We start from the raw sequence: 21,896 nt of genomic DNA, 5'->3' as shown, positions 1-21,896 counted from the left end.
ATTCCTCAGCACCACATAAGCAAAAAGAAAAAAGCCAGAAGTGGCGCTGTGGCTCAAGTGGTAGAGCGCTAGCCTTGAGCTGAAGAGCTGAAGGATAGCGCCCAGGCCCAGAGTTCAGGCCCCATGACTGGACCCAAAAAACAACAACAACAACAACAACTACATTCATAAACCAGACGCAAAACTGAGCACCTGAGGACATAAAGGAACAAGTCACCAAAAAACCTCAAGTGCATGACAACCATTAACTCCTCTCAGGACAGAAGGCCTATCCACAACATTCCAACTCAGATTAGTAGTTCAAATGTTCATGAAGATATAAATAGCAAATGTCAATTTAACCAAAACTTTGTATAATTACATCAAGAAAACAGTAAAACCAGAAAAAGTAGAAGTCACAGCGATTTTTGGCATTTTGTGAAAATTCTGGGGCTTGAACTCAGAGCCTCAAGTTCTCTTGGTTTTTTTCTATGATTAGCACTTATATGTTTGAGTCATGCCTCTACTTCTCGTTTTCCACTGCCTAACTAGGGATAAGAGGCTCAAAAGATTTATCTGGTTTGGCTTGGCATCTAGATTCTCAGATGTCAGCTTCCTAATTACAAAGAGGTGAGTCACCCTAAGTTCTATTTTGTTGTTCTTGCTTTGTTTGGGGTTTTGGTTGTGTGTGTGGTGTGTGTGTAAGAGCACGCTGGTCCTGGGGCTTGAACTCAGTCTGGGTGCTGTCCCTAAGCTCTTGTGCTCAGGGCTAGCATTCTGCCATGTGAACCACTGCTCCACTTCTGGTTGTTTGGTGCTCAACTGGAGATAAGAGTCTTGTCAACTGTTCTGCCTCGCTAGCTTAGAATGGTGATCTCTCAGCTTCATGAGTAAGCATGAGCCACTGAAGTTGTTTTTTTTTAATAAAGAGTTGCCTCTAAGAAACATGATGGGGTGCCCCAAGTGCCAGAAGGATTACTTGTTTCTGGTGAAAGGTCTAGCAACAGAGGACTTGTCATTGTAATCACCTCATTGCCATCACGATCACAAAGGCTGACATTTATCCGTTTGTCCTATACCAGGCCACACTTGAGCTTCCTCTCCCCCACCCTCCCTCACCCCAGGTCCTGGTGCTTGAACTCTGGGCCTGGGTGCTGTCCCTCAGCTCTTCAGCTCAAGGCTAGCACTCTACCACTAGAGCAACAGCGCCACTTCCGGCTTGTTTTTTCTGCTTATGTGGTGCTGAGGAATCGAACCCAGGGCCTCAGGTATGCAAGGCAAGCGCTCTACCACTGAGCCATCTTCCCAGCCCCAGAATCAGCAGAATCTGGATGGCAGCAGCACCTGCAGGAGCACCTCTTCTCCCAGGATATTACTGATTAGACTAAAATGATCCCTTAATCTCAAGGAGACTGACACTTAGCTAATGTAAAAACAAGCTCAGATCCATCTAATTGTTACACACTCAAGATAATGTCACATCTCAAGGGACATGTTCACCCTGGGAGTCAAGGAGGGAAAAATATCTTTCCTAAGGGGGATTAATGTATTCTATCTGGCCAGGTGCTAGCTCACTCCTGGAATCCAAGCTACTTAGGAGGCTGAGATCTAAGGATCACCTTTCAAAGCCAGCTCCAGCAGAATAGTCTGTGGGACTCTTATCTCCAATAATTTACTCAGAAAAAGCCACTAGTGCTGTGGTTCAAGTAGTAGAGCTCTAGCCTTGAGCCAAAGAGGCTCAGGGACAGCGCTCAGGCCGTGTTCAAGCCCCAAAATCAGAAAAAAGAAAAAACAAAAAAAAGTATTCTATCTGGCTGAGTACAATAGTACAACCTATAGTCCTAAAACTAGGGAAACTGAGACTGGGAAAACACTTGAATTCCAGACCAGCCTAGGTGGGATTTAGCTCCATGGAAGAGTACTTGCCAAGCAAGTGTGTAGCCCTGAGTTTGGTCTTCAGCACTGGGGGAGGGAGGGACAAGCCTGAGCAAAACCTCATCAACAAAGCAAAACAAGTACTATATGCTTCCAATTAAAAAGAAAATGTTTTGTGAGTAAAAGAATCGAATTTGTGTAAGTAATTTTTGAGGAAGGATGGTTCTGAAAGATACAGGGGAGGGTGAGGGAGGGTCATGGAACACACAGAGTCTTAAATTTCCCATCTAGACTTCCTATAGACTATTTCTTCTCTGGTCATTGAAGTGTGTGGGATTTCTCCTAGTCAGCACACCGTCAATTACTTATTAGACACAAGCTGGATGGTCTATGGTGTCACTCAGTCCTGACACCAACATGAAGATAAGAGTCAGGTCAACAAGTTGAGAACTCAGTCCCAAGATGTCATATGCATTTTAGATACCAAACACAAGCCTCATATGCCTGTGCTTGTGACTGAGAGGCTATAAATTAGAAATTCATATAACCCCCTACACACAGGTATGATTAATTTATCAGGACAGCTCAGAAAACTGACAGACACTCCTTAAATTCACCCATCTGTCATAAAGGATAGCTATCATAGCTAGGCGTGCTGGTATACATCACTAAGTCCAGTACAGGATCATAAGTTTCAGACCAGCCTAGGGTACAAGTGAGATCATGTCTCAAAATAAAAAACTAATTAATAAATAAAAAGAGATTGCAGAGGAAACAAGCCCAACGCCATGTGAAAGAGAGAGATGCACAGTGCAAAGTGTGTGGGAAAAGGCACAGAGTACCCACATCCTCTTTGGTGCCACCCTCCAGGTCCACTCCATGAGTTCAGCTATCTAGAAACTCACCTGAAGTCTGTCCTCCTGGGATTTGATAGAAGCTACAGTCCACAGGTTGATTCATTACAGTACTAATCAATAGAGCTCAAATCAACCTTTAGTCCCTCCCACTCCGTTCTCTGAAGGTCAAAGGATGGGGCTGAAAATTCCAACCCACTGAACTTGTAGCTCACAGCCCCCATCCTGAATCTCCAAGAGCCCACACCAAGAGCTTCCTTGTTAGAACAAGATGATTCTAACACGCAGGCTGTAGAGCACATGGGCAGCAAAGGTGGCGCTGAGAGGGAGTTGAGTGGGCAGAGCCCAATTTGCTTTCTGCTCAGTGTAATCAGCCCGTGGAAGCTTAGGTGTATGATAAAGTGTGACCTTGACAGTGGTTGGTTCCTCTTCCTCCCCTGCCATGCCACCCGCTTTTTTGCTTTAAAAAGGGCTTGCTCTGTGTTAATAAACAAATTTTTTCCTGCTTGACTTGACTCCCCGCTGTATCTGATTTGTCTCCCCGGCTGAAGGAGGCTGGGGAACTTGCCGTACTTACCTTTCCTCAGACCCCGTCCGTCTTTCATGGGACAGACGAGACCTGACAGCAGGCAATGCCCAAGAATTCATCCAGGTGCAGTTACCACTCATAAAATTACAATTTTCTTAGGAGCTCTATGTGCTTTCACAGAAGCTCATGTTGTAGAAGCTTTGGTCTCCAGTGCAAGGATTGGAGGAGGTTTTGGGAAGGATGGAATCATAAAGACTCTGACCTCATTGAGGAAGGATCTAGTTAGGGAGAGTAGGTATTTGGAGCCTGTTTCTTTTCCCTGACCCCCTGCTGCTTCCTGGCCACCATGAGGTGAGCAACTTTGCTCCCCAACACCATTCTATACCCAGATCTACCTCAGCCCAGCTCAGAAACATCCAGGTCAAGTGACTGAACTGAAACCTCTGAAAGAAACCATGGGCCAAAACAAACCTTTCCCTCCTTCAGTGGATTTTCTCAGGTGTTTTGTCATAGCAATGGAAAACTGACTAACACAGCCTTCTGTAGCAGGAACTGGAGACCAGGAAGGTTGCCAAAGACCAAATATTAGAAAACATTTTCCTATTTCCCACATACAAATGAGTTTTAGGAACTCTAGGCAAGGAACCGAAGGACAAACACCAAATAGATTTCTTTTTACATGACCACATGGTGGGGGCAGTGGGCAGAAGAGATCCTACTTTCACCTTTTGCTTGGACTATTTTGAGTCCATCCCACAGAGTACCGTCTATGGGGAGGTATGGTCCCAGTTGCTGCAGGTACATCAGAGCAAGCACACGGGCCCTCCTCAGCAGAGCACTGCTCAGCAGAGCAAGGTGAGTTGTCTGTACTCCAAAGTCAGGCTGCTTGGGCGTAAATTCCTGCCCCAACCATTCAATGGCTATGGTACTTGGGAAACACTTCCTTAACTTTTCTTTGCTGCAGTCTCAGATGGAAAGTGAGGATAATTACACGACTCACCTTGGAGAGATCTTAGGAGGTAGCACTTGTACAACATGTCAACTGTACCTAGCTGATAGTTAGTGCTCAGAAAAGTGCCTGCTATTAACAGCAGAAACATTAACCAAAAAATAGCAAGCAACAGCAATAAATACAAGCATACCCAATTTGGGGTAGTGTTAAGTGATGCAAGGAAAAATGTAAAGGAGAGTGACATGAGCTATTCAGATACTATTATGTCCAGCCCGAGTTACTTTTGAGTAAGAAGAAACTATGTGGCAAAATGAGATCAAAGCTGTTCTAATAAAGTCAAAAGGTTTGTGCCACACCTCAAAGCTCTGTGGGCCAATAACTTCCTGCAACTCAAACATCTGCCCAACAGAAAAGTAATTATCTCTGCTATGACACCAGATTCATTTTAAAGCTGACTTTTCCCAGAGCAAAAGACTTCAAATGAGGGGCTGGGAAGGTGGCTCAGTGGTAGAGCGCTTGCCTTGCATGCTCGAGGCCCTGGGTTCGATTCCTCAGCACCACATAAGCAAAAAGAAAAAAGCCAGAAGTGACGCTGTGGCTCAAGTGGTAGAGCGCTAGCCTTGAGCTGAAGAGCTGAGGGACAGCGACCGGACCAAAAACAAACTTCAAATGATGGCATTAGACTATGGGAGGAAAGGGAGACCCAGATAAACCCCATTTGACCCACTCCCAAATTAACAAAGTATGGAGACCAGATTCGGTATGCTTGTTCAAGTGCTTCTGATCATCTACTATGCATCAAGGATGGAGATGAAAGGCAGTGCCCTTAAATCTCACAGCCTACTGGGAAGACAAACAGCACAGGGTGGGTGGTAGTAGAAGAAACACCTAAGATGGTAATCTCAAGTCGACTGCCAGTAAACTGACAGACATTTCCAAGTGGAAGAAAAAGACAAAGCAGGCTTTGCAGAATAAGCAGAAGACAACAACTGAAAGAGAAGGTGAAACACAGGCAAAGGCACAGGGCTGAGCTGAGATCTGGGAGCTGAATAAAAGTAGCTGCTCCTGAGGATGAGAAAGAACTAGAGTATCATACAAGAAGTGACTGGACCCAGCCTGGGTAGGAAAGTCTGAGACTCTTATCTCCAATTAGCCACCAGAAAACCAGAAGTGGCACTGTGGCTCAAGTGATAGAGTGCTTACCTTGAGCTCAAGAGCTCAGGGACAGCACCCAGGCCCAGAGTTCAAGCCCCATGACCAACCAAAAAAAAAGTGACTGGAAGGAGGATGGGGAGACCATGGCTGGGCTGGGAAGAAACGCTGACTGCAAGACTCAAGGTAAAGGAGAATACTTCAGGTGTGACAGCAACAGCCAGAGCTGCACTTTCTAAAAACTCGTTCCAGGCTGAGAAGGTGGCTCAGTGGTAGAGTGCTTGCTTTGCATGCATGAAGCCCTGGGTTCAATTCCTCAGCACCACATAAGCAAAAAAAGCCAGAAGTTGTGCTGTGGCTCAAGCGGTAGAGGGCTAGCCTTGAGCTAAAGAGCTGAGGGCCAGAGTTCAGGGCCAGAGTTCAGGGCCACGACCAAACCACCCCCCCCCCACACACACACACAAAAAGGATCATTCCAACAGCAATGTAGACAATATTCTGGAGGACTTCCACATGGACAGTTGGGAAAGCAACCATTCAAGCCTGGCAAGAAGTTGATGGATGAAAGTTAGGGAAGTAGGGGCGATTCCAAGAGAAATGAGAAAGCAGGGGATGAGGATGGCAGCCTGGGAAGCCTGGATGGACGTGGGGAGGTGAAAGCACAAGAGAACGACAATGGACTATTAGGTGCATATCCTATGGTGGGAGGGGTAAAGAGAAATGCATGGTGTGCAGCAGGCCTGAGTGAGGAGCAAGGCACAGCTGGGAGGGGTAAAGAGAAATGCATGGTGTGCAGCAGGCCTGAGTGAGGGGCAAGGCACAGCTGGGAGGGGTAAAGAGAAATGCATGGTGTGCAGCAGGCCTGAGTGAGGGGCAAGGCACAGCTGGAGATCGGGAGTCTACCTCTGAACAAATGTGCTTCAGAGGGAAAGAGACTGTTACTCTCTGAGTATATGAAAAAGGGCCCAGGCAGCAGAAATAGCAAACCAGAAAATCACCAACAAATGACAACACAGAAGAGGCAGGTAGAAGACTAGTAAGCCAAGACATGAGGCTTCTGAGTAAAAACCTCTACACAGGTTTAAAAAAAAAGAAAGAAAAAAGAAAGGAGAAAGGAGAAGGGAGAAGGGAGAGGAGGTGGAGAGGAGAAGGGAGAGGAGGAAGAGGAAAGTAAAGGAAGAAAGGAAGGAAGGAAGGAAGAAGCTGCGGCTGCCACCACCATCACAGAAGTGGCTGGGAGGGAACTGTGAGCCAAGAAATCAAAACCAGTCAGCTAAGGATGATAAACTCAAAGTTTCCCAGGAGAATAGCACTGTCAAACGTGACACAGAAAGGTGACAAGAAGAATGGACAGCTTTAACGGAATTTGCAGACTGAGTGGTTATTGTGACAAGAAAAGGTTCAGCACACCCACTAATACTCTCCAGCTCCTCTTGACCTTCCAGAGCACTGACTGACTGGACCACTTACTAGGCACTCATCAGACCCATTAACAATCAGGCTTAAGTGTTCTCCAGGCGAGAAGCAGGGAACACAAGTCATACCTCATATCCCAACATTGTGGAAGTCAGAGGTGCAAGCAGCCAACTGTGACAAGAGGAAAACTGCTCCCAAAGACCAGGAAAGGATGGACTGTGTAGTCTACCTCAGTAGACATTTGTGAACACACTGAATCACCTGTGGGCCAGGTAATATACTCCGCATGGAGACTTAGAAATGGAGGCTCCTCACAGCCAGGGCTTCTCTCTCATGCACCACAGCATCCCAGCTCCTTCCACAGCATCTGGACCCCTCATGGAGAGTCTGGCACAGAGAATAAAACTGAATGAAGACTGTGGGGGAGGCATGAAGATGTCTTTCAGGAGCAAGAAAGGGTGAGAGGCAATCAATTTGTAGTGGGGATTAAAGAAACAGCAGGATTTTGTCATATACATGGAGATCTTATCTTTGTATTTTTGTAGCTCTACAAGACTGATTCCTACAGTCACAACACTTAGAATACTGCGGCAATAAAATACTGCCTTGGGGCTGGGAAGGTGGCTCAGTGGTAGAGCACATGCCTTGCATGCCAGAGGCCCTGGGTTTAATTCCTCAGCACCACATAAGCAAAAAGAAAAAAGCCAGAAGTGGCGCTGTGGCTCAAGTGGTAGAGTGCTAGCCTTGAGCTGAAGAGCTGAGGGACAGCGCCCAGGCCCAGAGTTCAGGCCCCATGACCAGACCCAAAAAAACAAACAATAAAATACTGCCTTGCCTCTGGCTGGTAATGCAGAAAGACATGAGGAGAAGGAGGAGTGCCAGTGAAGGGAAAAGGGGGAAGGATGTCTGAGGGGTTGTCAATAATCCATTTTCTTGATTTGGCTGGAACTTACCATAGGTGTGTGTTCAGTTTGGGATCATTGAACACTTATCAAATCCGTTCAATGTATTGTGTTCTATTTTAATCAAAAGGTTAGCTGTGCTAGGCATTGACAGCTCATGCCTGTAATCTTAGCTACTTCAGGAACTGAGATCTAAGGATCACAGTTCAAAGCCAGGGAAGGCAATCAAGGTTTGTGAGGTTCTTATCCCCAGTCAACCAGGAAAAACCTGGAAGTAGACGTGATTCAACTGGTAGGGCACCAAGGGTCTAGTAGAAAATGCCAAGAGAGAATATGGCCCTGAGCTCAAGCCCCAGTGCCAGCAAAATGAGTGAATGAGCGTGTGAACAAAAATAATATTAATTGGGTTGGGAATGTGGCTCATTGGTAAAGTGCTTGCCTAGTATGCATGAAGTCTTGGGTTTGATTCCTCAGTACCAAATACACAGAAAAAGCCAGAAGTGTCCCTGTGACTCAAGTAGAGTGCTAGCCTTGAGCAAAAGAAGCTCAGGGACAGTGCCCAGGCCCTGAGTTCAAGCCCCAGGACTGGCAAAAAAAAAAAAAAAGTAGTATTAATTGCCTTTTCCTTAATTCTTTTAAAGGAAAGGTCTGCCTTGACAACAGAAACAAACAAAAGCATACAATATGAAGTTGATAACAAGAGAGTAAGAAAACTGAAAAGTTCATTCTAGAAGAGGATACCTAATCTAAGATTCAGTGTTTGTCAGCAAAGAAAAGCCACATCTTAAGTAACTACCATCACTTTACTCAGTGAAAGCCTAACTTATCCCTGTCAATATTCCATTTGCAGGCATCCACCTGCGGGGGGGGGGGGGGTCCACATTAAAAGGATGGTCAGACTGGCCAAAGGCAGATGGGAACCTGTTTATTTGAGAGAACTCCCATACAACAGTGACCACAGTTAATTGTATTATATTCATGAAAATTGCTAAGAGCACTGTCTTATCAGTAGCAGATTCTGCCCACTGTAGAGGTATGGCTACGTATATTCATTAATGCACATTTTCATTTTATCCCTAACTACTCTCCAAGGAGACACTATCTCTGGCTCACAGAAGCAGGAGTGGGTTGGAACCAAGCAGATTAAAGGTTGTGGAGCAACCAACAGCTCAGCCCACCTAAGCCAGTGGGGCTTGCCTCACTCACAAGGCATTTCCCAAGCAAGCAAATGGTTCTGAATTATAACTGCAAGTAGACACATCATAAAGCTTTAGTTCTGCAAACTAGACTGCCAGCCTCATCAGGCCCAGCAAAGTTAGGCTGGGATGGAGTGCTTCCTGGAGGACATCTCTACAGCCCAGGCTTTCCCACTCCAAGTATGGACATATCTCCTGCTCCCTTCTCCTCCAAAATACAAATACCTGCCAGTGCTTTACCTCTGTTTGTATCCTCAGAAGTCTCACAGGGAAGGTTCAACATGGCTTACTCTCCCTACCAGAAAAGCTTTCATTGCCTCGCTGGTTTAAATACTGTCACTCAATATTCTGCATCTTCTGCCCTCAAATTTTGTTCTACAAAAGAGTTGATGGGGGCTGGGAAGGTGGCTCAGTGGTAGACTACTTGCCTTGCATGCATGAGGGCCTGGGTTTGATTCCTCAGCACCACATAAGCAGAAAAAGCCGGAAGTGGCGCTGTGGCTCATGTGGTAGAGCGCTAGTCTTGAGCTGAAGAGCTGAAGAACTCAGACCCAGAGTTCAGGCCCAGAGTTCAGGGGAAAAAGAAAAAAAAAAGAGTTGAAGGTCATGTAGGCATTGATGATTCAAAACAGCTTGTTTGAGTAGGGCACTGGTGGCTTGTAACTATAATACTAGCTACTCCAGAAGCTGAGATCTGAGGATCAAGGTTCAAAGCCAGATCAGGCAGAATAAGTCTATGAGACTTATTTCCAATTAACCACCAGAAAAGTGGAAGTGGTGCTGTGTCTCAAAGTGGTAAAGCGCTAGCCTTGAGCAAAAGAAGCTCAGGGACAGTGCCAGGCCCTGAGTTCAAGCCCCAGGACTAGCAAAAACAAAAACAAAAAACAAAACAAAAAAACAGCTTATCTTACTGCAGTAGAAAATGCAACAGGTCACCAGATGAGGTTCACAGAAAATTGCAAGACCTGAGCCAGTTTCCTCACTGGAGAAATCCAGATCAAGTTCCCTCAGACAACCAACACAGAGAAGCAGTCTGAGATTGGGCAGTCACCCCACAACTACTTCAATACATGCCACACTGCTCCCAACACACCTGCTAAGACACACAGCCAACCCCTGAGCCACACAGCTGGGCATACTTCCTGCTGCTCCAGTGACTGCCCTGAGTAAGTTCTAGTCAGATCTATACATTCAATAGGACAGAAAAGACCTAAGTTCCTAACAATTTAGGGTTTGTGCTTTTTTCATTAAAAAAAGGAGTTTAAATAAATCTTAACACAAGCTTGCAAGACATATAATTATGTATCTTCCCTGTGGATGAAAGAACAGTAATCAAACAGGACAACACAAAATAGAAAGCTTTGCAAGGTGTATGTGTCATGTGCTTTTGAAATCTTAACTTGAATGTCCTGTTCCCAAGAAGCACAGTAAACTCAACAAGCTAAAATACAATCAGGCTAGTGACTCCTAGCTACTCAGTAGGCTGAGATGTGAGAATCACGGTTCAAAGCCAGCCTGGGCAGGAAAGTCCATGACATCTTATGTCAACTAAACACCATAAAAGCCAGAAGTAGAGCTGTAGTTCAAGTTGAAGTGTTCTACCTTTGCTCCAAAGAAGCTCAGAGACAATGCCTAGGCCCTGAGTTCAAGCTCCAAGGCTGGCAAAAAAAAAAAAAAAAAAAAAAAGAGTTCAAGGGGCTGGGAAGGTGGCTCAGCGGTAGAGCTTGCCTCACATGCATGAGGCCCTGAGTTCTATTCCTCATCACCACATAACCAGAAAAAGCTGGAAGTGGCGCTGTGGCTCAAGTGGTAAAGCACTAGCCTTGAGCTGAAGAGCTCAGGGACAGTGCCCAGGCTTAGAGTTCAAGTCCCACAACTGATGATAAAAAAAAGAAAAAGAGTTCAAACTCAACTAGTACTGGTGCTTGGGTGCACACGCACACACACACACACAACCTGCCAGGCTACCATAGCATACCTGCTTAGCACCTTCCAAATGTCTCTTTTTTTCTTCCTCACCCCCCCCCCCGCCAGTCCTGGGGCTTGAACTTAGGGCCTGGGCACTGTTCCTGAGCTTCTTTTTGCTCAAGGCTAGCACTCTACCACTTGAGTCACAGCACCACTCCTGGCTTTTTCTGTTTATGTGGTAACTGAAGAATCGAACCCAGGGCTTCAAGCATGCTAGACAAACACTCTACTACAAAGCCACATTCCCAGCCTCCAATTTCAAACTACGCTAGAAAAGGTTTGTACTGATGCTACCTCCAAAGTGGAGGTGATTTTCTATCCTTCCTAAAACAGCCTAAGATTAGAGAAGATAACCGTTTTTGACTCATGATGTCTACTGGTACTTGTATCTTGCTAAAGATCCATATTAACAAGTCTTAACAAAATAGATACAATCAGGTTTTTTTTAAGTGTGTGGAGTTGTTTAAAGTCCTTGTCCAGCTAATTATATATTTTACTTTTTTAAAATGTTTTAGGGGGGCTGGGAATATGGCCTAGAAAAAGTAGCGCCATGGATGAAGTGGTAGAATGCCAGCCTTGAGCTCTTTGATTTCAAGCCCCATGACTGGCAAAAATATAAAAAACAAAGAAGTTTTAAATGAATCATTATAGATACTATCAAGCCATCAAGCAAATATACTTACACCAAGTTCAGAGAGTGAGCCCAGGAGAAAAAAAAAGGAAACACAGATGTGAACAGTGAAAGAACTATTTAAATCTTCCAATAATGCCAAAGCAACCAGGTTTGAAGGCTGAAAACTGAGCAAAAAATACCATGCATACTTTAGACATTCACTCACCAGATAATCCAGTGTCTGTGCTATGCAATTTTACGTAGGGCAGTCATGAAGAGACATGAGTACACTCATTAACCATATTGAATTAACTGGCAGTAACTGAGATTACTGAGTTCACATTACCTGTTTCATTTACAGGAAGCAATATCCTGGGCAAAACTTAACATGCCATGTGTAAACATGGACTTTTGTAAACACCTTCTCTTTTTTTGAAGATGGTCTCACTACATAATTCCTCCTTCCTTAGCCTCCCAGGTTGGATTAAAGATGTACTACATCCAGCCAAAGACTTAGGCTTTAATGGGGGAATCAAATGCGAAGGCACAGCTAAGTTTTCAATAAAACAGAGCAGGGATATATAATCCAACTGCCATTTTGACAGGTTTCACTCAGACTGCTATGATGAGGATAGAATGTGTAAGGACAAGGATAGCTGAGGAAGGAGGAAGGAAGGAGGCAGAGTAAAGGAGGAAGGAGAGAGGGAGAGGGAGGAAGGTCAGGATGTTCCATTCCCTACTATGACAATGAAGATGATGGTGGCTTGGACCAGAGTTGGAAACGTGGAAGAGAATTCAGTCAGATTGTGGCTAGGTTGTAAAGGTAAGGAATCTAAAATTCCCTAAGGGACTGAATGCAAATGAAAGGCTATAGTAGTCAAGGGTGACCCGAAGGGTTTCAGGCCTGAGCTGCTAGAAGAAAAAGGTTGCATCAACTGAGATGGCAAAGATTGCAGAAGGAGCACACAGAGTAAATTAGAATGAAGCACTGATCATGTTCAAGTTCCTCTAAGTTGTGAAGTTTGTGAAAGAACATGATTATTGAAATGGTTGAGACCATGTGCTAGCCTCAGACAACCAACTGATTCCCTGATCCCTGAGAGCTTAGCCTGGAAAAGGCAGGCCACACAAGCACAGCATTACCCCTCCTCAGAAAGGAAAGAACTTTGGAACTGAGTCTGTTCAGAATGCTTCAGCAACAGAAAGGAAACCCTAAGCCAGACAGGGAAGGCTTCCCACAACTAGCCAAAAAAGACAAGAAAGAGCATAAAAGGAAACATTATCAAGGTTTACCTAGGTGAGAAAAAAATTCACTAAAAACAAGATTCCACTCAGGAGGCTGAGATCTGAGGATACTGTTTCAAGGCCAGTCTGAAAAGGAAAATTCATGAAACTCTTATCTCCAATTAACCAAAATGCCAAAAGTGGAGGGGTAGCTCAAGAAGTAGAGTACTAGCCTTGAGTCATAAAGTTCAGGTACAGAGCCCAAACTGAGTTCAGGCCCCAGTACTGGCACCAAAAAAAAAAAAAAGAAAAAAAAAAACAGGGATTCCACAGCAAGAAATAACATTCCCAAAGGGACACACCCACACAAACAAAAGGGCCAATTAAAGCCACAAGACAGGAAAAAAATACTTCTAGTCATTTGCTCTGTAAAGTACAGAATAAGATGGTTAAATCATGTAAGCATTCACAGAAAGTCATGAAACTTTTAAATAGTTTTATAAGGAGCAATTAAATAAGTGAATTAAAAAATTAGCTTTAAAAAAAAAACTTATGGATGGGCACCAGGGGCACACAAAGATAATCCTAGCTACTTGGGAAGTTTGAGATCTGAGGCTGGCAATTCAAGACCAGCCTGGGCTCCCACCCCTCTCCCCCCCTCGCCTCCCCCTCCCGTCCTAGGGCTTGAATTCTCTGGGCCTGGGCACTGATCTCCTTTTGCTCAAGGCTAGCACTCTACCACTTGAGCCACAGCTCCACTTCCAGATTTTTCTGTGGTTAATTGAAGCTAAGAGTCTCATGAACTTTCCTGCCTGGGCTGATTTCTAACTGTGATCCTCAGATCTCAACCTCTTGAGTAACTAGAATTACAAGTGTAAGCAAACAGCCCCTAGCAGCCAGCTCATGAGACTCTTATCTCCAATTAACCACAAGAAAACTAGAAGTAGCTCTGTGGCCCAAAGTGGTCGAGCACAAGCCTTGAGCAAAGAAGCTCAGGGACAGTGCCCAAATCCTGAGGTTCAAGCCCCACAGCCAAAAATAAAAAAAGTCATCCAACTATCTGTAAAATTTGCTTTCAGATGTTTCAACATGCTGCCAAAAAAAATGTATAACTTCTAACCCTCTTAAACAGAAACACTTTTACTTGTAAATATAGTTTTCTAACCTATTTTTAAAATAGTCCCAGTGCTATTTTCAATGGATTTTTATCTATTATGGCTTTAAAGCTTCAGTGGTAGCAAAAACAACTGATACATGGGAAAAAGTAAAAAGTTCTAAAAACAAAAAGTGTTCGAGCAGGTTTCTAACAAAAGCCACTGCATAATTGGGGGATGGGAACATGACTTGATAAGAAATGGGAATGACTGTTCTACTTGGATCTTTTTATAGGATAACTTTCTCAAATGTCATTAAATCAAAATCTAAACTTAACTTAGACCCAAAGATTTAGCCTTACACACCAAGAATTCATCTAAGAATCACCAAATATTCAACATTTTCATCACAAATACATTAATAAGAACCACGTGGGTTCATATTGTTGAATAAATCATTTTTCTAAATGTTTTTGCTATTTTCAACCTTTCCTAATCCCTATTTTATGATATATGTTATGCTTATAAAAAATTCACAAATAGGGTCTATATGATGGATGGAGATATTACATGCTTTAATGACAAATTGGCTTAATGATTAAAAAAAAAAAACAGTTCCAAGGACCAGTATACATATTTAGAGAGGATAAGTATACTCTCAAGCCTGCCTTTCTATTGATTTTTAAAAGCAAGATATATATGCCTAAATGACTTCAAGACCCTGAACAATTGAAATAGAGCCATCACAGAGCTTCCTAGCAAAAAAGGTCTGGTCTTCAGCAGAGGACTTGCCAAGGACAATCTGTCTGTCTGCATCATAGAACTCATAAAAGCAAGACTCAACAAAGAAATAGCATCAAGCCTAAGACCCAAACCAAGCAAACGTTGTACAGTGAGTGAGGTGACCAGACAGGGAGAGTGAGCATCAAAAAACCACTTCAAAGACACCCAAACAAGGAACAAAGAAACAGTCTGAAGTGAATAAGGCAGCAGGGGAGAGGAATCACTAGAGGCTGCTGCGAGAGCAGAACCTGCAGCAGCTGCTTCCTCCCACCAGGGGCTGTGCTAGGCGTAGCCCAATAGTGACACAGTGAACTAGACAGAACAGCAGTGCGGACATCCTTGGGCAGGAGAAAGTAATGTGACCTTCCAAGCAGCAGGAGGGGCTGGCATAGAGGGCAAGAAGAGACTAGAGAGAGGAGGGCAGCAGGGCCACATCACACTGGGCCCTCCAAGCCAAGGCAGCAATTTGAAATGATGGAAAATATACAGTGCCTGCTTGGAAAAACAGGGCTCAAGGACCCAATCGGTCCCGGGTTTCTGGGAGCACCTGACAGGAGGGGATGGAATATGCATTCCAGCCAGGTAACCTGGCTGCTGAGGTTCCAGGAATGGGGCCCATGGAGGCCAAGGTGGCATGGTCCAGAACACATGCTGAAGCACTCCAGAAGCAGATGCTGACTCACAGTCAAGCTGAAGGAGACAGGTGACAATCCACACCTCTGTGGGGATGGCAATGTCTCCTTATCCTGTATTACTCATCCACAGACCAATCACCCTAAAAATACCTACAAGGTATTTTTGCACAAAGTTCTAAGCAGCACAGTAAGTTTAGAAGGAAAAGTCTAAGCCCAGGCAACTGTGTGTGGATCATACATGTAATCCTAGCTACTTAGGAGGCTGAGATCTAAGAATCATAGTTCAAAGCTAGCCCAAGCAAGAAAGCCCATAAGACTCTTATCTCCAATTAACCACCAAAAAGCCAGAAGTGGAACTGGCTCAAGTGGAAGAGTGCTAACCTTGAACACAAAAAGCTCAGGGACAGTATCCAGGCCTGGAGTTCAAGCCCTAGGACCAGAGGAGGGGTTGGGGTGGGGGACAAAAAAAAGGGGGAAGAATCTAGATCATATCTATCACTAAGTGAAAAGTCTCCTAACTTCATTCATCTCCTCTGTCATTCGCTGGCTTCAAGGACACCTACCTAGGTACCTAGAAAGGGGGGAGATAATGAAATTTTTCAATGATTAATTTGATAAGAAAAACAACTGCTGCCATTTATAAGCTGTAAGACACTCAAGACAGAGACTTCGGGGCTGGGAAGGTGGCTCAGTGGTAGAGCGCTTGCCTTGCATGCCTGAGGCCCTGGGTTCGATTCCTCAACACCACATAAGCAAAAAAGAAAAAAGCCAGAAGTGGCTCTGTGGCTCAAGTGTTAGAGCGCTAGCCTTGAGCTGAAGAGCTGAGGGACAGCGTCCAGGTCCAGAGTTCAGGCCCCACAACCGGACCCAAAAAAAAAAAAAAAAGACAGAGACTTCCTTTCTAATGTCCATCAATGTTTATCCCCTTGGTCCTGAACATTTAACTAGCATTTTCGTATTTGCTGGGGCCAAATGGGAGCAAAAGAGGAAAAAATAGTAATTCAGATGGTCAGATGTCAGTGGCTCACGCCTATAATCCTAGCTACTAGCTTCTCAGGAGTCTGAGATCTGAAGATGGTGATTTGAAGCCAGCCCAGGCAGGAAAGTCTCCAATAAACTACACAGAAAAAGCTGGAAGTAGCACTGTGGCTCAAGTGGTAGAGCCCTAACCCTTGAGCAGGAAGAGGCTCAGGAACAGTACCCAGGCCCTATTGTTCAAGCCCCAGGACTGGAAAAAAAAAAATTCAGATGAAAAAAATTTATAACTAAGAAGTACTAAAGACCAACCCAGGAGACAAGAACAATGAGGGCAGATAAGACACAGTATGAAAACAGAGGGCTCACACTTGGTGGGTAATAGGATTTACACTGTGCTGAAGGTTTGGGGTTGTTCTATTTTTGTTTTTTTGTTTGTGCTGGTACTGGGGCTTAAATAAAGGACCTGTGTGTTAACCACTTGCTTTTTGCCTGCACAAGGCTGGTTAGTGGCTCAATGGAGCCACACCTCCACTTCTGGCTTTTGGGTGGTTAATTGGAGATAAGAATGTTGGAATTTTCTGCTCTGACTACCTTCAAACTGGGATCCTCAGATCTGAGCCTCCAATAAGTTTTTTTGTTTTGTTTTGTTTTTTATCTGTTTGCTTGGTAATGGGAGGAAATTATCCCCAAGAAGACAATGAAATGGCTTTGTAAATAAAGGAAGAAGCACACTCTGACAACAGCAAAAGTCAAAAGGTAGAGCGGGAATGGCACCTAAAAGTCATGGATATACATTCAAGCAAAGTTAATTTAACACTGGTGAGTCGGGGCATTTTGTTGATGTTTTTGGTCCATTGTGAGGCTTGAACTTCTGAGCCAGGGTGCTATCCCTCAGATCTTCAACTCAAGGCAAGTGCTCTACCACTTGAGCCACAGTGCCACTTCTGGCTTGCTGGTAGTTAAGTGGAGATAGGAGTCTCACGGACTTTCCTGCCTGGGCTGGCTTTGAACCATGGTCCTCAGATCTCAGCCTCCTGAGTAGCTAGGATTACAGGCATGAGCAACCAGCACCCGGCCTTGGGGCATTTTATTCCCCTCTTCTACTGTTATTTTGCCCAAACTGGCCCAGAACTCCAGATCCTCCTGACTCTACTCAAATAGCTAAGATTAAAGGCCTGAACCCACAGCCTGGCTGAGAATCTTTTATGATGTAGGGCAGAGTAACTTCTTCAACCCATCACATTTTCTGGGTTTATTTTCTGTTTCTTCATCTATCTGCTACCCATCTTTATTTCTCTTTTGTAGTACTTCCTAGGATTCAAACCTCATGCTAGGGAAGAAATCTACCAAGGAATTATATTCCCAGCCCAGTCTTTTTTTTTTTTCTTTTTTGGTGGGCAAGGGGTTTTAAACAAAGCCTGGGCACTGTCCCTAAGCTTTTCTGCTTAGGGCTAGTGCTCTACCACTTTGAGCCACCATTCAAAGTTTTCTGGTGGCTAACTGGAGATAAGAATTTCAGAATTTCCTGCCCCAGCTGGCTTTGAACCATGATCCTCAGATCTCAGCCTCCTGAATAGCTAGGATTATAGGTGTGAGCCACCAGCACCCAGCCCCAGAGCATTTTAAAGTAAGTTTTAATGATGATTTGCGATATCTGCCTAGCCAAGTTTACAGGAAAGCACTAATTCATCTTCATCTACAAAATGAACTTAAGATGTGCTGAATACATGGAGCTGCCATTGCTCCGCCACGCAAGGGAACGACTTTTTCTCATAAAGAGGACCAAAGGTAGGGGAGAAATCAATCCAGATCCCTACAGTTACGAAGGAACCTGCATTCCTGTTCCTTTGGGTAAAGAACCTGTAAACACTCATTCACAACTATTTCCAAGTCCGCAAAAAAATCTGTTATGTGGCCTTGGGTTTTAGCTCTTAAACCAACAGCTAGGACTGGTCTAGTCCTAGCTCTGCCACTTACTACAGGATTTCAATGCATTACTAATTCAGGCCTCATTTTTCTCCTCTACAACGATGACAGTGCACATGTAAGCCCTTTGGTGAGACCCACAGCAATACCAAAAACAAAAATAAAAAGTGGTGGGCTTGGAATGTGGCTTAGTGGTAGAGTGCTTGCCTAACATGCATAAAGCCCTGGGTTCCATTCCTCAGTACCACATCAACAGAAAAAGCCAGAAGTGGCACGGTGGCTTAAGTGGTTGAGTGCTAGCCTTTAGCAAAAGCTCAGGGATAGTGCCCAGGCCCTGAGTTCAAGCCGGAGAACTGGAAAAAACAAAAACAAGTGGTGATATGACTGCTGTACTTTAGAGGCTGAGGTTCCTTCTAGCTCTAAAACTCAGGTGTGAATGAGGCTCTTCACCCTGCCTTATGCCAAATTCCTTTAACCAGAATATTGATTATCAACCTGCCTTCCTTCCAGCCCCTCCTGCACCACTACCACAGGAGGTAGTGTATTTATGCTGACCTCCAAAGGGGGAAAACAATCTTCCATTCCTCAGTGGAAAGGTACTAATGCCAGAATAATAAAGGCAAAATATAACTACAGCCAAATAACTACAAGTTGGAATTTAAGGCATTCAATTCTCCTTAAAATTTTGTTCTGTTGTTATTTGGTCCTGCTGGTCCTGGGGCTTGAACTCAGGGCCTACTACTGTCCCTAAGCTTTTTTTTTTTTCTCATGGCTAGTACTCTACTTGAACTACAGGCTTTTTGGTGATTAATTGGAGATGAGTCTCACAAACTTCCTGTCCAGCTTTGAATGGCAATCCTTGGATTTCAGCCTTTGGAGTAGCTTGAATTACAGATGTGAGCTACCCACACCAGGCTTTGTTTTGTTTTTTAGTTGAAGGTCTTCTACACAACTGAGTAGCCTAGAACTTGCCCAGATGGGCCTTAAACTCCTGATCCTCCTGCTTCAGCCTCCCTAGTACTGGGATTACATTAACACTCACAGGAGGCTATGAGTGTGTATAAAACTTTTAAATGGTAACAGACTATATATATCATATTACCAAAATGAACAGCATGCTTTGAGACTGCAAGCAAACCAATACTTCCTTTGTTGGAAGTCCCCTGCTGTTTTCTGTTCTAAGAATTAGCTACTACCATAAAGGCCCAAAGTGACCACCCATTCCACATGTACACAAGTAATATGCAAAATGAATACTCATTACCAACTGACCACAGGTTAACAGGAATAAGGAAAGTGGAGCTATTTCACCTTTTTTTGTCTCACTTTTCGCTTCTGTGGTGACTAAATTATTTAGATTATCAAGTTCACGCTTTCCAAATGCTCCACTCCTCTTTTCCCTCACAGACGGGCTAGACATATACACCAGGCCTAGAGCTGGGAATACAGCAAAGAAGAAAAAAGGTCCCCATACAACAAGAATGTTATGAAAACAGGTCAGAAATAATTCTTAAAAAAAGAAAAAGACAGGTAAAGTTTCCTGGAAGGACACCTAGTTTTGCTTTGAATTACTAGAACTAGTAGTAAAGAACACATTCCAAAATTTACTGGGGGGGGGGGGGTAAGGATCAAATGGAACATAAACTTCAGAGCCCTAAAGAAAGCACAGATTTCCTATCAACGGAAGCTAGGAATGAGATTAACTAAATCACGAAAGGAGGTCCACAGCGCCAGCCATCGCGTCTGGGCCCTCGGTGCCAAAGTAGTGCAGGCGTGGAGGGGAAAATATAAAAGCAAAATGGAGGAGGGGCCCACGGAGGAGTCAGCCAGGGAAGCCAAAACCTCGTGGCTGGCTCCTCATGGCGCCAACCAGCCTTCCTGCTCCGCGCTCCCCAACCCTGGGGGCATCACTGCGCCTCCCCAGCCCGGCAGCACGCAGCGCCCCGCTCCCTCTGGCTCCCCTCGTGGGGCCCGAGCTCTGGGTCAACTTGGAGGCTTCTAAACGGCAGGAGAAACGAGAAGCCCCATCTTAAAGAAAAGACAGGAGAGTAAAAGAAAAGAACCATCTGGGAGGGCTCCACCCTTCACCTGCGAGGGGGAAAAAACACAAATAAAAACGAGATTAAGACCGGACGTCCCTTCCAGCCACGCGGATTTAAAACAAAGAGGCTGCTAAGAAAGTCCCACGCGGGGAACCCTCTCCTTCGAGTCAAGACGCGTTAAGACGCAGACGCCTAGAGCACCGAGCCAGTACAACTTTCTCATGGAAGCCAACCACATTTCCTCTTTCAATCAGGAGAGATTAGAAATGCCAACGATCCACTCGGGAGTGTCGCCACACCTAGCGGGAGGCTCCGGGTTTTACCCCAGAAAGCCCTGCAATCCCCCAGATGGGCTCCCCTTCCCCGGGGACGCCGCCTCGCGCGTTCCCGCCACCCTCGCCAACCCTCCGGGGTCAGGCGTCCCGGCTCGCTCCGCCCTTGGCCAGCCTGTCTGCGCCGCGGGGCGAGCAGATCGGGACGAGGCCGAGAGAAGGGGCGCACGGGGCGGGGAGGGCGGGGGTGGGGGGGCTTATAGAGTGGGGGAGAGAAGACAGAGGAAAGGCTTCCAAGCACTGGACTTGCAAAACAGCAAAGCATCCGCTTCTGCTGCCCATCCCCCACAGGACCTTGGCCACGAGTTCCAGCCGCCGGGAGCGCGCCGGCCCTGAGATCGCGGCCAGGTACCCCCAGGACCCTCCACGGCCCGGGTCTCCCAGGTCTCCGCTCGCCGATCCCTACCCACCCCACCATCCATCCAGGGCCCCCCCCATCCTGCGGCGCCCCCCAGAGCCAGGACGCGGCCGTGAGCCGAGGCGCGCGCGCCACGCGGTGGCTGCTGCAACTGACACGGCCCGCGGCCACATGCGCCGCCGCGGGGCCCGGGCCGGGGAGGAGGGAAGGAGGGGAGCGCGGCCCCGCCGTACCTTGCCGCTGGCCGTGCCCCCGCTGACGCCGATCAGGAAGGGTTCCCCGCCGTTGGGCTGCTGGTGGTTCTGAAGGGTCTGCTCGCTGTCCCCGGCCATGGCTCGCGCCGCCCCTCGTCTCCCGCTGCCTGTGCGAACGGACGGACGGACGCGGGTTCCTCGGGTCCCCGGCTCCTCGGGTCCCCGGCTCCTCGGTTCCCCGGCTCCCCGCCCGCGTCCGCGTCGGGTTCCCTCCGCTTCCCGCAGCCGCCGCTGGGCGCTGCGGAGGTCGAGGTGGCGGCAGGCAACCGCTGCCGATCGCCCGCCGGGATAGACTGCTCGCAGCTGGGGAGATGAGTTGGCTTTCCCGGAGGAGCTGACAGCCTTCTGGTGCCCGCTGCGGCCCGGCGAGGTTTACATCCCCCGCCCCCCCAGCCCCCCAGGGCGAGGGCAGCGTGATGCTGCGCCTCCAATCCGGGCGGGCAGCGCGCTGCTATTCGCCGACGAGTCAGGCCTCAGCCTCCGCCCCGCCCGGGTCCCGCCGGCGCCGCCGCCGCCACCGCCCACCGCCCACCGCCTACCGCCCGAGGTCTCTGGGAAAGGTGTGAACCCGGCTCCCGGCACCCCACCCGCCCGCCCGGTTAACCCTTTCCCAGACGCCCTCCGGCGGACCCTGGCTGGAAAGAGAGCGAACAGGCTCGTTCGGTGTTGGAAACGTGGTTTGCTGCCACCTACCTCCGAAGGGATTAACAAGCGAGAAGGGACTCATCAGCAGATTTTATAATATGGAGGAAAAGCCCCGGAGAGGCAAAATTAGAACAAGCTGGAAAGATTGAAATGAAACGAAGAGCTAATGGCATTTAACCCCCTTATCCA

The 21,896-nt window shown here is 46.3% G+C and overlaps 1 protein-coding gene across 1 annotated transcript in view; it reads right to left on the bottom strand.

Moving 5' to 3' along the window:
* Nucleotides 1–21,416, bottom strand: part of Uck2 (uridine-cytidine kinase 2) — a 73,991-nt gene extending 52,575 nt beyond the window's left edge. Inside the window, exon 1 of the mRNA XM_013021830.1 lies at nucleotides 21,042–21,416. Coding sequence (XP_012877284.1) covers nucleotides 21,042–21,140 — 99 coding nt within the window. The 5' untranslated portion in view covers nucleotides 21,141–21,416. The remainder of the gene's footprint in view (nucleotides 1–21,041) is intronic.
* Between the last annotated feature and the right edge of the window lie 480 nt (nucleotides 21,417–21,896).

The sequence above is a fragment of the Dipodomys ordii genome, unplaced genomic scaffold (genome assembly GCF_000151885.1).
Source record: "Dipodomys ordii isolate 6190 unplaced genomic scaffold, Dord_2.0 Scaffold57, whole genome shotgun sequence".
NCBI classification, from domain to species: domain Eukaryota; kingdom Metazoa; phylum Chordata; class Mammalia; order Rodentia; family Heteromyidae; genus Dipodomys; species Dipodomys ordii.
Note: the sequence above shows the minus strand (reverse complement) of the source record. Positions and strands in the feature narration are given on the sequence as shown.